The sequence below is a fragment of the Molothrus ater genome, chromosome 4 (genome assembly GCF_012460135.2).
Source record: "Molothrus ater isolate BHLD 08-10-18 breed brown headed cowbird chromosome 4, BPBGC_Mater_1.1, whole genome shotgun sequence".
Taxonomy (NCBI): Eukaryota; Metazoa; Chordata; class Aves; order Passeriformes; family Icteridae; genus Molothrus; species Molothrus ater.
In genome coordinates this window covers 62,545,491-62,560,764 of record NC_050481.2, presented here as the reverse complement: position 1 = coordinate 62,560,764, position 15,274 = coordinate 62,545,491, and the positions used below count along the sequence as shown (strand labels likewise).

Genomic DNA, 15,274 nt, shown 5'->3' with positions numbered 1-15,274 from the left:
AAGCTAAGGTATCTCGTCTTTGAGTCAGATCTCCGTGGATTTGGCGTTTTTGTTTTGTTTTGTTTTTAAACTGGCATTAGTAGGTATATGAAAAGAGAAAGCCTGTGTGTTAAAACACTGGAAATTTCAGCGCAAGATAAAAGGGAAAAACCCAGCATCAGACAAAAAGATGCTTGCTCTTTTTGACTCTGAGTCATGGTCTCTTTTTAATTCTCTGTTGATCTCAGAGATGGGTGCCCACAAGACTTCCTGGATTAACACAAAAAAAAGTCCAAGGAAATATTTCATTGTCATACCATTTTTTTTTCTGAATTGAACACATAGCCAAATGTAGTTAGTTTGGAATAGTATAGTTGTTGCACTTAACAAAACAATTTAAATTATGGTGGAAATGAAGACTTCCAGATGAATCATTGTTTTTTATCCCTGTGGACTAAAAGAACAACGAATCTAAGCAAATATAATCTACTGTGTTTCTTATCCTCAACTGAACTTTACTTTGACTTCACTGTATCATGTAATAATTTGGTCAAAATTACACAGAACTTGCCTTTTATGAAAGGGATTGGCTGCCATGCAGCTTTGTACTGACATAGTTTTGAGGCTATTTGCATGTATTTTTAAGGATAAGCTAAAGATGGAGTGATGAGTCAGGTCCTTGGTCTGCTTCTGCTGTTCTTCACACCATGAGGCACAAATGGAGGAAGGGGAAAGGGTTATTCTGGCCAAACAAGATAAAGACAACCAGAAAATGAAGAAATAAAGGTGGGCTTCTTTTCTACCTGTGTCAAACAGCTAGAAGTTAGGTGTTTGGTTTAATGTCAATGCCCTGTACAATGATTTTGGCAGCACTTGCAGGAGCCGTCATTCCTGCCAAGCAGGGATGCACAGAGAGGGGAAATAGATGACCCTCTACAGGTGTCCCTCTTGCCTCTCTGCACAGTAAAAGTCTAGATAACCTATCAGGCTTGACACCTGACTTCTGTCTGGCTCCTGCCCCGAGTGGGGACCACGAGGCTCTGGAAGGATGTCCTTGCTGCTGTGGAGAGCCACCTCGTTTAACACACACATCCTCTATTCCAGCCAGCCCTGTGGAGACTTGGTGTGGAGTCCTGGAGGTGCTCAGGCCTTTGGCCTGACAGCCAAAGGTACTGATAAGATCTTGCTAAGTCTGGCTATCATGACTGTCAAATGTTCAGTTGTGAAAGCAAAATCTGTGCTTAGTGTCTTGGCAATTGCAAGCAGCTGGTGGCTTTTTTTCCTCTTGCTAAATGTAAGAGGACAGCTCCTCGGGCCTGACCAAGCCTGGGTGACCTGTCGGGGCTGCCAAGGGGATTGAATCTGCCTCACCCTGAGCAAGGAGCAAGGCAGGGTCAGGCAAGCTCTGCCAAAGGTGGAGACAGAGCACATCATGTTTCAGCAGCTCTGAGAAACACAGCAGAGTGCTTTACCTGCTGACAGCTCTGCAGAAGACGGATGCAAAAAGACCCCAAGCTCCTGCTGCAGAGGGCTGCCAAAAGCCCCAAGTGCTGGAGTTGTTCCAGCTGCTTCCCCTCTGCTCTTTTCCCTGCTGACCTGTGCAGGCAGTGAGGAGGTAGATGGGATGAGGGAATGGTTTCTCAGCTCATTTGGTTCCCCTTTGGCAAGGCAGGTTCTCCCTTTGGTAAGGTATTCCACACACTTTCTGCATGGGGTCACTCAGACCTGTGGAGAAGCAGCATTTCACATCACCTGGTACAAGCTTCTGAAAAGTTCCTCTCATGCACCTCCAAAGCACAGTTGCTGTGAACCTGGAAAGTGGGTATTTAAAAAAAGTGGCTCTGGGATACAAGAGGTGTAAATGTCAACCCTTCAACCCCAACTTGTCAAATGTTGTTCTCCTTTACTCTGTGGAAGCCTCACTTAAGCACAAGCTTGTTTGCTTATTTATTAAGTACATATGTTTTATGGAGTCTATGATCTGCAGAAAACATTCCAGCTTGTGGACCCAAGGGCAAAATCCTTCTTTACAATCTGTACAGATGATCTTTATGCTGTTATTTTGCTTTTCCTAGGAGATTTCCGTGTATTGAGGGAAAGAGAAATATCAGAGCTCAAATCCACCAGGTGTATCTGAAAGAAAAAACCTGCTTTGTTGTCCTCCTCACTGCTTCCCTTGGCAAAAGGGGAAATGCAAAATGGAAAATGCAGTAGAATGTATAATGATTGATAGTGTTAATATTTAATAAACTGAATATTCTTTACTAAATCTGGTGGCTTTGTGCAATGAAATTATAGTTCCATTAGCATTAACAGGACTTCATAGCTCAACAGAGGAATGGAGATACTTCTCAAACACTAATCTTTGGCATTTTCAGTGAGAAAGCAACATTAGAAAAGGTTTCCCTTCCGCTCTTTAGATGTGTGTGATCTTGGATCACCCCTCTAGTTTCTCTTTGGCTTTTTTTTTTCACCAAGTGTAGTCATTTCCAATAAGGTTCATGAAGGGTTTCTGCTTTTGAAGGTCCCAAATGGCTTAAATCACTCCTAGCACAAATGCACTCTCTATTGTGGAAACTGAAACCTGCCACACCATAAGGTGATCTGTATATTAGAACCAGATATCCCTTCACATCTGTATTTCCAAGCAGCAAAGAGGTATGTTTTGAGTTAACCTACTTTTAGAGAGGCTCATCAGATAGAGATATAGCTATAAATACTGCTAGAGGGCTGCTGTTTGCCAGACTTTTGCAAGGATGCTGGCAGGGGAGATGAGAAAGTGTAGGCAAGGAGTACTCCCCTTGCAAATACTTATCACCTACACAAACTGCCACAACTGCACACCCTGATGGAAGGGCACCTCTTCTTCCCACTAAGGAAACTGGGGTCCCTTGCCAGATGCACCACAGGGGTTTGGGGGCTTCAGGCTGGACCCCTGCTGGCTCCATCCTCTAGTCCTAAGCACAAATGGTGTGACATGGCTTGGTTCTTCCCAGCCAAAACAGGGGGGTCTGATATCCACCAGGAGCAGTCTATGGACTTTATCCTCTCCAAATGCCCTGACATGGACTGAAAGGGCCAAAAACCTCCAGGGAGTAAGTTTACAGTGAAGACTGTGAACAAACATAAGCCCAAGCCTGTGCCATGATCCTTTTTAATTTGCTCATGCACACTCAGACAAGAAAGCCAAGCCATATGGAGCATTTGAGCAGGGCAAGACCAAGTCTTCTGTGCCCTGGAGTGGAGAGGCCACACCACCACAGACTGATGGCTAAAGAGAGCAGTCCTACCTCCAGCTGAGTCCTTCCCCTCACAAAATTCAGTTGGCTGCATCTTCTTTGCAGAGCTGCCTTCACGTCTCTGCACAGTGGTGTGTGCTGTCATGGAGCACCAAAAAATCTTCCCCGAGACAGACAGCTGGAAGGGCCCACACAAAGCAACTCACCTGACTTTTCCTGCATGATGTTTGCCCCCTAAACATGTGGAAAATGTTGGCTAGATATGCTCTGTATTAAAGAGGAGCACAGGATGAAAAGGTTAAACATAGAAGTCTCGACTTAGTTTGATTAGTCTCCTCCAGCAGATGTGGGGGGAGAATTTTGCAGGAGAGAAGGACATAAAATGAGCATTGGTACCTCTTCCCACTTAATATGGCAGACAGCTAAGCTGCACCTTCAGCTCTCCTCACTCACTTCTCCAGTACTGTCTTCATTTAAATAGAACTTTTGCTTCCTCTGGGCAAGACATGCATTTACAAAGCCTAATATGGAAATTTTCCTACAGCAAGGCCACTTATTGCTCCAATTTCAGTTAACTGCAGTGTAGATTTTATTATTCATAGCCAGAGGCTTGTGTAAATTTCTGGGTTGACTTCTCATGTCCTGGCAAGGGCAGAATGTGAGCTGAGGTGCTCAGGTTTCATAATGAATTGCTGTGGGAACTGGCTCGGCCATCCTACCACAACTCAAGGAGCTTGGGAAGTCAAAGGGGAATCTTATGAGAAGGAGCAGATATGGTTGAGTTTCCTGCCGAGCCCCACTGAGATCCTGGGGAAGATAGCACTTCCCAGTGCTGCTCCAGGAGAGAAAGCAAACAGAGCTTTACCACCGAGTTCACTCAGTGCTTGACCCAGCCTTCCTACTGCTTCAGGGTTTTCTAGGACTAATCAGAATTGATAACATAATAATTCAGAACAAGAAAGTGAATGCATTTGGGGTTTCCATGGATTTACATTAGGATTTGACTTCATTACAATATTAATTTTGACTTGGTTCAAGCCTTTCTAAAAGCATTTCAACACTATTTTCATGCTGTATGAAAATGTAATTTTTTGTATACCATAATAAACATATTCATATGTATGTAACTGTATATATCTCCAGATATTTATCTCCACACATGCTGGAGCATTGCAAAACCATTTATAATCTATTGCAGAACCATTTGAAAACTACATTCATCCCCAGATTTTAATGACTCACATAAACTCTAACTACTTATGGATTTCTATAAAGATTATTTCTGGACTTACTCAAAAACTTATGGCTTTACATTTGCATATATATCACTGGTGAAAGAGTTTTTGTTTGGAGGTGGAAAATGCATGCTTTACTCAAATATGATTTAGAGAAGCATAATTTTCACATGACAAGGGAAAACACTTCCCTTGATCTAATGACAGTTTTAAGGGCTGAATAGTTGTCCTCCTTTATGATGAATGACTCAAAAGTCAGTGGAAAGGAGATGCTTTCTGTTTCCTATCTATGCAGATCACACTTGCTTCTTATTAATATAAATCATAACTATATGTGATTTTTGAATATCATATAGTTTAATGTGATTTTCACAAGTTGGCTTGAACATTAGACTATCCCCATAGTATGTACATGGTTTGAAATATTTTACTATCAAAGTAAAAGCTAGTATGATTTTTACTCCAATGTTAACAATATTCAGGGGCTAACTTTGATCCGTGAATCCATTTTCCTTTTACACAACTGTAAAAGTACAAAGGATGTTTTGTACTGTAAGTCCTTAATACTTTCTTTGATTGAAATTGGCTGTGTCCTGGAATTAATCTAAAACTCCTGAGTCAATCAGATTTAAGAAGGTATGATTTTTTATGAAATTCACTAAGCTCGAACAGTTTTTGAAGTTTGATCTGAGAATCCAATCTATCAACACATGTGGACATTCACTACAGTCCTTGACAAAGTTTAGTGTTCTGCTAAAATAATTCAAGACTGCATAAAGGAAGGGGAACAGCATTTTAATTTTTACTTCAGAATCCTCAACTTCAAGTTTTGGAAGAAAATCTTTAGATTCAAACAGTGGATACATACAAACAAACTAAAGAATACTTTGTTATTCAGAAAATAATTTGGGTTTTTTTAATGTTGTATTACACAAAAATCAAGTGTTAAATGTTATTTCAAAATTGAGAGTCATATTCTCTCATGACAAGATTTTTATTTTGGCTCCTTAGCTCTTTTGATTTAGATAGAATAATGAGTTATGTTGCAGTGCTTCATTTCAGGACACCTTAATTTTGTGGGGGAAAATAGTTCCAACAATCTTACTTGATAATAGGTTAATGGTCTGAAAAGCTTTGAAAAGTCAGGGCTTTTTCTTTTTTACAGTGTCTCTGTATTTTCAGCGTGATTGTTAACAGAACAAAATATCCATGGTTAGGTCTGGTAAGGATCTCTTTCCATAATGCTCTTTTGTCTGTATAACAATAATAAAAGCTTTATTGGCACCTATTTCACATGACCTCCATAATTCTCCTGTGGCTGACCCTAACCAGTACCAATAAAACCATGCATTTTCTCACTGTACATTAAAAAAAAAAAAAAAGTTAAAATTGTATAAGGAAATCAATGCCAAAGACCTTTCTAGAAAAGTCACTTTAAAACTGGATTGTATTATAATTGTTATCTCATTTTCTGCAGGGACTACTCTTTTTTATTTTAAGATCTCATATAATTTGATGATGTTTTATTTTCTCCCTCTCCTCATCTCCAGTCAAACAATTAAATATTTCTGAAAGGGCCCTGGGATTTTAACACAAAAATTCCCCAGAATAATTCTCGAACTATTTTCTTAGTTAATTTATTCAGGTACCCAAGGACATTCTCCAGTTTGATAATTTGTCATGGGTTAAAATAGCCCTCAGTTAGCAAGAAGCCAGCTCTTAAGCGATGCTATTCATGCTGCGAGTTGTATGGCATCTCTAATGAGCAATAAACAGGCATCACGGGCAGTCAGGACATGCCACAGGCTGGAAGTTTCCATCCAAAGCACTTAGTGACTATCTGTGAATAATGAACACATTCATGGGATGCAGCATGGCTTGTGCAGCGCCCTTGAGAGGGGAAAAGTTCTCTTCCAGTCTCACTGATGGTGAAGAATTCAGCTGGACTGGGTTTATAAAGATAATACACTGGAAAGAAAAATAATTGATCGGTTTCCCCATCTTCAGGGACCCTTTAAAATTTACTGCACGTTCAGGAAGGAATACACAAAGTGTTGCTGCACTCAAGTGCTGTTTAACTCACATTTGAGGGGCTTTAGGGTTTTCTACCTGCAAGAAAAATTTTCTCACTGCCGTGCCCTTGTCCTTTTTGCGTTCCCTGCTGCAGAGGCCGCCCAAAAAAAGGTTATCCCCATGAGATGTGCACAGGACCTCCACCCAGGCATGGGGGCTGGCAGGGACATCCTTCTGAAAAGTCCCCTCTGTTTGTCCCTGCGAGCCTCAGCGGGACATAACCCATGACTCCTGGGTCCTGCTCGGCACCTGCCCCTTTTTGGGGGTGGCAGAGCCTGTGCAGAGACCTGGCAAACTCTAGAGGGATGAGAGACATCCCAGAAGGAGAGTTTGGGTGGCTCCCAGGAAGGTGAGCGGGCTCACACCCCTCCTAAAAAGGAGCAGGAGAGGAGAGGAAGGTGATACACAGAGGTTCAGGGGGGCGCAATCATCTTGTGGTTGGTCTTTATTTTATGGGGGTTGTTTGTTTGTTATTTTGTTTTCTTGTTTTATTATTGCTTCTAAGTAGCTATCCCAACCATCCCACCCCTTCTGCTCCCCTGAAGGAGTTTTGGACACAAAAAAGCAACACTGCTTTCTAGGAACTCTTTTTGCTTTTTTGTGGCTCATGACTAGTTACTGAAGAAGATAATACAGCCTTTATTTGTTTTATTTTTATACCTAAACACCTGAACAGAACATGGCTGAAACACTATTTTTAAGTACACACACACACACACACACATATATATATAGGTATATATATGTGTGTATGTGCATATATATATATGTATATATATGTATATATATATGTATATATATGTATACAGGGGTTTATGTGTATAGTATACACATAAACTACATATAATACTTATAAATATGTATTTATATATATATATATATATATATATATATATGTATAAACCAGAGGCAGGTATTGGCCAAGAATTCCCTTACCCCCAGCGATGCCATCTGATCTCTCAGGAAGGTGTCAAGAGCTGAGCGATCTGTTCAGCACGGCTTGTTTGGACGCGGAGAAGGGAACACGATGCCCCTGCCCAAAGCCACCTCTGCCCGCAGCGCTGGGGGTCAACAGCGCCCCGCAAAGATCCGGGCTCCAAAACCCGCGGCCCTTGAAAGCAAAGGGGAGCAGAGGTTAGGGGTGCGAGCGATAAAGCCTGCCTTTCATTTCGCTTCTATTTTACGACACATCGAGGCAGCGAAGGGAGAGCGAGGGGAGACGTGAAACACGGGCAGGGTAATTGCATTCACATTGTGGAGCCGCTCCGCTCCGCTCCGTGCGGGAGGCGGCCGGGCAGCGGCGGCACTGGCCGGCCCGCCAGCACCGTGACTCGCTGGAGGCTCTTGTCACACTCACATACGCGTTTTCGGCCCCAGATACAGCCAGCCCTCCGTCTGCTAATTCCACACCGAGCCCGGCCCCAAATCCCCACTTCTGTCCGCCCTCTGCGCGGCAGCCGCTGTCGAGCTCAGGAGCCGTCGGAGACGGTGATGGGGGGACACCCCAAGGGCACCCCATGCCATGCGGGCATCCCAGGCCAGTGGTGGGCACGAACCACTGCTGGAAGCCAGGATTGTTCATCCCAGACCAGTGGTGGGCACGAACCACTGCTGGAAGCCAGGATTGTTCATCCCAGACCAGTGGTGGGCACGAACCACTGCTGGAAGCCAGGATTGTTCATCCCAGGCCAGTGGTGGGCACGAACCACTGCTGGAAGCCAGGATTGTTCATCCCAGACCAGTGGTGGGCACGAACCACTGCTGGAAGCCAGGAGTGTGTTCAGCCCAAGAGACCCCACTGGCAGCGGGGTCGGGGCCACAGCCCGCGGCCGCCCCGCACCTCGCGGAGCTCCGCTGGACCTGGAAGTCTCCGACATCTCGGAGAAAAAAACGTACCTGGGAAAGAGACAGAGCCAAGGATGAGGAAAAATAAGAGCCCCCAACACCTCTAGTTTAAACCCGGTCTCAAAGCCAGCTCTGTAGAAAACACGTGGTTCTATCTCCCTCCTGACCCACCGGAGGCAACAGGACCTGCACAGGGAAAGTCCCTCCATTCTCCCGCCTGCAAAAAATAAAGATTTACTGTGCCGCAAAGAGATGGCCGAGGAAGAGAAGGCAGCGGGGAAGGGGAGGTTTCGCTTCGCCGTGGCCGCGCTGAACCCCGGCGGGGACGGCCCGGGAGCGGCGGCACGGCCCCTGCCCGGAGCGGGACAGCCCGGGGTGGTGGCAAAGCCCTGGGCACAAGGGGAGCCCTCCGCCCCCGCTGCCTCCGGGTAGGTGACTCCGAAAGGCGTAAGGGCAGCGGCCAAGGATGCTTTTCTAATGTTAAATTAAGAAAATACAGTCATTGCGTGCTTTTTCTGCTTCCTACCCTGATGGATGGCTGCGGGAGACACACGCCCTTTTTATTCTCATCATCATACTAAGCAGTAAGGATAGGGAGCCTGAAATGTTAGTAATGCCACTATAGCAATGCAAAAAGTGTGTAAACATAATTACAAGCTTAAAAAATCCCCAATAAACACGGACATGCATGTACAAGTGCTGCATTTGCAGGTATAGAATTATACTCATCCTGATTTTGTTTCAGGAATACATCTGAGTTTAAACGATTTTCACAAGCACAGTTCAGCATTATTGCACACCAAAGAGTTATACGTTATACTAAAGAAATATGGAGGGGGGTGGGGAAAGCAAGAGCAAATTTAATCGTGTTGATTTTATTAAACTATTTGTAAGTGGAAAGCAGAAAATATTACATAAGTTGCATGGTCACGCTGTAGGGACACTTAATGAAAAATGGGTATGGGACACAAGCATATCTTTTATAGATGTGCAGATTGCATATGTTATGTACAGAAGTAATCACGGGCCACATTTTTTTCTTTATTCCAGAAAGCACACATATATTTTCTGAGTCTGGCAGTCAAATAGAGTTCACGGTTTATGAATGCATAAGAACTATCGGCCAAACCCATATTTCCTATGCAGGAACAAGCAAAATATGCAAAGCATAAAAGTCATAATATTTATTAACGTCACTTCTGTGCAACAAGTGACAAATGCTTTGTCATCCGGCTTACAATTCACTAGACTGCCCTCGGTCTCTGCCCAAGTAAGAGAGAATTCTCACTTTTCCAGAGTCCATTTCAGAGCTCGGGCTGTTTGTATCTTTCTGGAGCCGTTGGAAGGGGAATTATTCCATTATCTTAATTTTTTTTTTTTTGGGGGGGGGGGTTGCTTTATTTATTTTTTTTTTTTAAATGCTCTTTCAAAAAGAGGCCCTGACCTCAAAGGTCCCCACTGTCACTCCGGGGAAGGAGCGAGACCGCTCCGTGGCGGGGAGGCCGGCTCGGCTCGCGGCTGCGCCCCTGCCCCGCCGGACACTCCCGCTGGGCACCACCGGTGCCCCCGTTCCACGGCGGGAGGGGGAGGCGGGGCCTGGGGATGGGGAACTGGTCCAGGAGTACCGCAAAGGGGAGCAAGGAGGGACCCTCCGGCAGAGGAGGAGAGGCTTGACCAGCAGATGCGCATCGCAGGGGCGTCTCTGTACTCACCCAAACCTCCACGCGTCTCCGACGTGCGCTCTGGACCGAATTGCCCCTCCACTAATCTGGCTCGCCTGGTCCCAAGGGAAAAGGCAGAGGGCGACCCTCCTGCTCCGGCGCCCCGCAGCCAGGGGGACTTTGGTGGGGTTGCCGGGGTCCATGTCCCAAGGCTGGCTCCAGAGGCTGGGAAAAAGAGGCAGGGGAGGAGGACTTTAGAGCTTCCCATGAAATGGTATTACAGTAAGATAATGATAAAAAAGTCGGGCTGAAGAGGGGTAACGCCAGGAACCACGGGGCTGGGTGTCTCTCTAAATAAACTACACAGACGCCGTATGGACATCTATGAAATAGATCTGTATAGGTACATACACATATATAGGGTAAGCAAAACGGATCTCGGGAGACCCCTCAGAGGAGAGTCCTCTTCCCTTCCTAGCACGCACCGTCCCCTCCACCGGCAGGACACCCACTGCCTGCTCACGGGAGCCGCCGCCCCTCCGCCACTCTCCCAAAATCTACTCCAACGCCTCAACCAGGGGGCTCCGGGCTGAGGACAACCTCACCGCTCCGCCGGCAGCCCGCGGGGCCGGAGCCGGCTCTCCGGGCGGCGGAGGGCGCATCTCCTCCGTGCATCGCCGCCGCCGCCACATGAAAGCGCTCGGCGGGGGGTGGGCGGGGGGTTATTATTATTAATGATATTAATGATATTAATATAAGCGCCAAGTCCGCGGCGCCGATTGGCTGCCGGAGCTGCCCGCTCAGCCCGCTGCAGCCAATTGTAAGCCCGGGATGAGGAGCGGCCAAGCCCCCCCGGCTGCGGCCCGTGTGCCGGGGCCGCCGCCGCCGCCCCCCCGCGCCGGGATTTGCTCCCTAATTGACCTAAATAAGGAGCTCGTGAACGGCGGCCCCGGGGCGGCGCGCACTCACAGGGACACACAGACACACACACGGACACACAGACACACACGCACACGCCCGGCAGCGCCCGGCGCCCGCCGCTTTCCCCGCGCAGATCCCATTCGGCGCGGCGCTCCGCCCACCGCAGGATCCCCCGCTCCTGCCCGCCGTTTAACTCGCATGACATTTTTATTTCGTTATTAGCGTTTTCGCGCAGAATCTGGCGCCTCCGATGGGTTGTCGGGCTGCTTTTTTTTTTTTTTCCTTCCCCGTTCCCTTCCCCTCCTCCCCCTCCCCCCTCCCCTCCTAGCTTGCAGGAAATGATGGCAAACCGCGATCTGAAATGATTACTCCGGAAAAAAACGCTTTTATACCAGGAGAGCATCCACGGGGCTAGGCAGAGGCGAGAGGCGGCCGCGGGGCAGCGGGGAGCCGAGCAGCCAGCCGCCGGCGGAGCCGGGACCCCCTCCCGCACTTCTCTCCGACGATGCCGGACGAAGCCACGGAAAACGCCGGCTCCACCTCCGCCCGCGTCTCGTCCTTCTTCATCGAGGACCTGCTGGGCACCGAGGGCACGGCGGGCGGCGGGGCGCGGCGGGCGGCGGCGGCGGGCGGCGGGCGCGGGGGGCCGCGCTGCGGGCCGCCCTCCCCGCTGCGCATCGGCGCCCCGGGCTGCCCGCTCCGCGACGCCGCCGTGGGCTGGTACCGCCGGGCGCACGCCGCCTTCCTGGGCTGCGCCAGCCCCGACAGTAAGTCGCCTTTCCCCACCCTTCACCGCCGGGCCCGGCCGGGGATGGGGATGGGGATAGGGCTGGGGCTGGGGGTGTTCCTGCTCCCCCCGGGGTGGGGGGTCCGCGTCCCGGAGCAGGCCGGGGGGGGATGCACGGAGTGCCCCCGCAGCCCCCGCCCTGCCTCCCCGCTTTCGGCCGCTCGGGGCAAATCTCCGGAAATGCTCCCTATGTGTCAGGCACCTGGAGCCTCCGCCCCGCCGCCCAAAGTGTAAACAGCGATTCTTGGCTTGCTTGGGGATTTTTTTTTTTCTTTCCCTTTCCCTCCCCCCATCTCTCTTTTTCTTTCTCTATTTTCTCTCCTTTTATTTTTAATTTTTTTTTTTAAGAGGCAGGTCTGGCTGCTTTTTTTCTTTTTTTTTTTTTTTGAGTCCCCATCAAGCCGGAAAGCTAGGAGCACCGGCAGCGCAGTGGAGACTTTGGGAAGCCGGGGGAGCAGCTGGGCTCGGTCCCGGCCGCCCCTTCCCTCAGAGCCAGCCTCGCTGCCCTCGCCCGCAGCGCGGCCTCTCGCTGCAGGCATCCCAATGGAGAGGGTGTTGGAGCAGAAGCCGGGGTTCGGGGCACAAATTAACATATGACAGAGTGAACGGGCTGCCATTAGTGGTTATTTTCTGTCTCCTGATAGAAAAAAACATTGCGCCTCGGCGCATCTCTGTGACCTTATACGAGCCTGCAGAAATCTCATGATTGCTCACTAAGGAAAAGAGGCGTGATTTGTAATCCAAATAGCTTTCTTTTGAGATTAATGGACTTATTAATATTTTTAATTTCTCTCAGAAGTACATATAGAGACAGCAAAGTACTCCAGAAACAACTGCGCTTTTTTTTCCTTTTTTTTTTCTTTTTTTTTTAATTCTGTTTCCCTCTATTCTATAAAGAGTAGGAAATATTTTTTCCCTTTTAAAATTGTTATTGGAATGCACAGTGTTGGAGACTCCATGGAGGTATGTCCCGATACTGGAATAGTTGTCCCCATCCATTAGCTTTTTTAAGTCCAGAATAATGTGATTTTTTTTTTTTTTGCCCCACTCTGTATACACACGGACGCACTATTTTGCTTGCCCCTCTGACACAATATACTTACTCACAAATGTACTTTTAAGTATGTATACGTGCATGCGTGTGTAAATATAGACTTGCGTATATAAATAAGAGGTCACGCATACATACAAATGTATGTACACACATTCCTCTGTGTACATACATATATAAAAATTACATACGTACTTCTGGATATCCACGTGCGTGTTTACACTCAGGGAGGCGTTTTATGATTTGAAAACAGCCCATGGGGGTGTTATGTGCATACACAGGAGTGCGTTTATGTGTGTGCTCACATATGCAGAACCACGAGCATGTCCGTAGATCAGTACATTTATATACATAAAATACAGGGCTGTATTTCCATATAAGCATATGTGCATGTGTGTGTATACACAGAAATATCTGGGAGTTTATCGGAGGAGGCAGAGCAGCGGCAGGAGCCTTTACCCGGGCCCCTCGCTGCCCGGCCTTGCTCTGGTTTCCCCTCCCGGTGAGCAGGGAGGGCGGGCGGGCTGCGCGATGCCCCTGCTCCCTCCATGCCTGCAGCCCCCCTCTGCCTCTCTTTGCAGCCAGCGACCGGGACTCGCCGGAGCTGCCCGAGGAGCCGGCGGAGCGGGCGGGCGGCGGCGGGCGGGCGGCGGGCAGAGCCGCGGCGGGCGGGCGGCCGGGGCCGGGCGGCCGCGAGGAGGAGGAGGAGCGCGGCGAGGAGCCGGGAGAGCCGGAGCAGCGCAACGCCGGCCGCAAGAAGAAGACGCGCACGGTGTTCAGCCGCAGCCAGGTGTTCCAGCTGGAGTCCACCTTCGACGTGAAGCGCTACCTGAGCAGCTCCGAGCGGGCCGGGCTGGCCGCCTCGCTGCACCTCACCGAGACCCAGGTGAAGATCTGGTTCCAGAACCGCCGCAACAAGTGGAAGCGGCAGCTGGCCGCAGACCTGGAAGCGGCCAACCTCTCCCACGCCGCCCAAAGGATAGTGCGGGTCCCCATTTTGTACCACGAGAACTCGCCGGCGAGCGCCTTGGGCTTCACCCTGCCGCACATGTCGCCCCCCTTGGTGGGCTTCTCCAGCGGCGTCAGCTACCCCCTGGGCACCTTCCCCGCCGCCTCCCTCCCTTTCCTACGGTCGCAGATGACAGGACTCGTCTGAGCGCCCACCTCTGCCGGGACAGCGGCCCCCTCGCTCCCTCCCTCGGCTTCCAGCTCCACCCCCCTTCCTCCACGGACTTTTTATTTTCAACTTACACGTTTCTTGATTTTCTGCTTTTTTGATTTTTTTTTTTTTTTTAACGTGCAATAAACTTACTCTTGGGGTTGACTCGGAGCGTCATGCGGCAGCCCGGAGGGAGCCGAAAGGACTTGCAAGACCCCAGCCATGCACAGGGATCAGGTCGGCGGGGCTCTCACCGCCGCGCATCCAAAGAGAATCCAGCCCCGCGGCAGCGGCAAAACCCTCACGGCCGGCCCGGCCCGGGGCTGACGCAGGCCGGCGTTTTCCGGGGGGGAACAGACTCCCCCGAGCCTTCCTCCCGCACCCCGCGGAGCTGCCGAGCGTGACACGAATGTACGGAACAGCTCGGCCCAGCCCCGGGGCCCCGCCGCGGCCGAGAGACCTCCCCGGGACCTGGGGGGCCCGGGCCAGCGCTCCCGCCGGGGAAACCTTTCAGCCTCCCCGCTGCCCCAGCAGCTTTCCGTGCAGAGCGAGGGACCCTGCTGATTCCGGCCTCCAGCAGCTTCTCCAGGGCCCTTTGTTTTAGCCACTCAACCCGTACATATCCCCCTCCCGTCGTTACTCTCATTTCCATACTGCCGACACCCAAGCATGTGCTGGTGCCCCCGGTCCTTCTCGATGCAGAAGTTTTGATTTGAAACAACTTGAAGGCAAAGTGTTGGAAAGAATTCGCCCTGCTGAAATCCGAGCTGTGAGGATTTGGTTTCTTTGTTTTCGTTTTATTTCCCTGGCAAATTATCGGCTAAAATACACGGGTTTATGTATACACATATATATGTAATTCTACATACTGTATTTTACAAGTGGATTTGCCACTTTTTTTTTTTTTAATCTCCTGGAGAGGTTGAGGAAAGTTCACCTCGACTTGAGGTCTCTTACGGGATCTGTTTGTGTAATCGATTAATAATTCACTGGCAATTAAATAGAAAGGAAAGAAAAATAATCAGATGGGAACAGTCTGGGGACCTGTATTGTCTGATTATGCAAGCAAACCTGTAACGTGATATTATATGAAGTATTATGCATGCCAAGTTATTGTTTTTCTTTAATAACTTTTGTTTTCCCCCTCCTACCCACTCCTAAAATGAATTTCTGGACTATCATTATTTCTAAAAGTTTGAATTTCTTTTTTTCCAAATGTTGAGGGGGAAATGACCTTATAAAACTCGGCCTTGGTGGAAAGTCAAGCTTTGATCGTACGTTCCAGGGCATAATCAGCTGCAATTGAACCAACCAGCTCGGAGCA

General features: G+C 48.7%; 1 protein-coding gene across 1 annotated transcript; it reads left to right on the top strand.

Moving 5' to 3' along the window:
• Nucleotides 1-11,393: 11,393 nt before the first annotated feature.
• LOC118686559 (homeobox protein HMX1) lies at nucleotides 11,394-13,947 on the top strand. Its single transcript, XM_036382829.2, has 2 exons — nucleotides 11,394-11,720; nucleotides 13,373-13,947. The coding sequence occupies exons 1-2, from the start codon at nucleotides 11,459-11,461 to the stop codon at nucleotides 13,945-13,947; spliced, it is 837 nt and encodes a 278-aa protein (XP_036238722.1). The 5' UTR covers nucleotides 11,394-11,458.
• The last annotated feature ends 1,327 nt before the right edge of the window (nucleotides 13,948-15,274 follow it).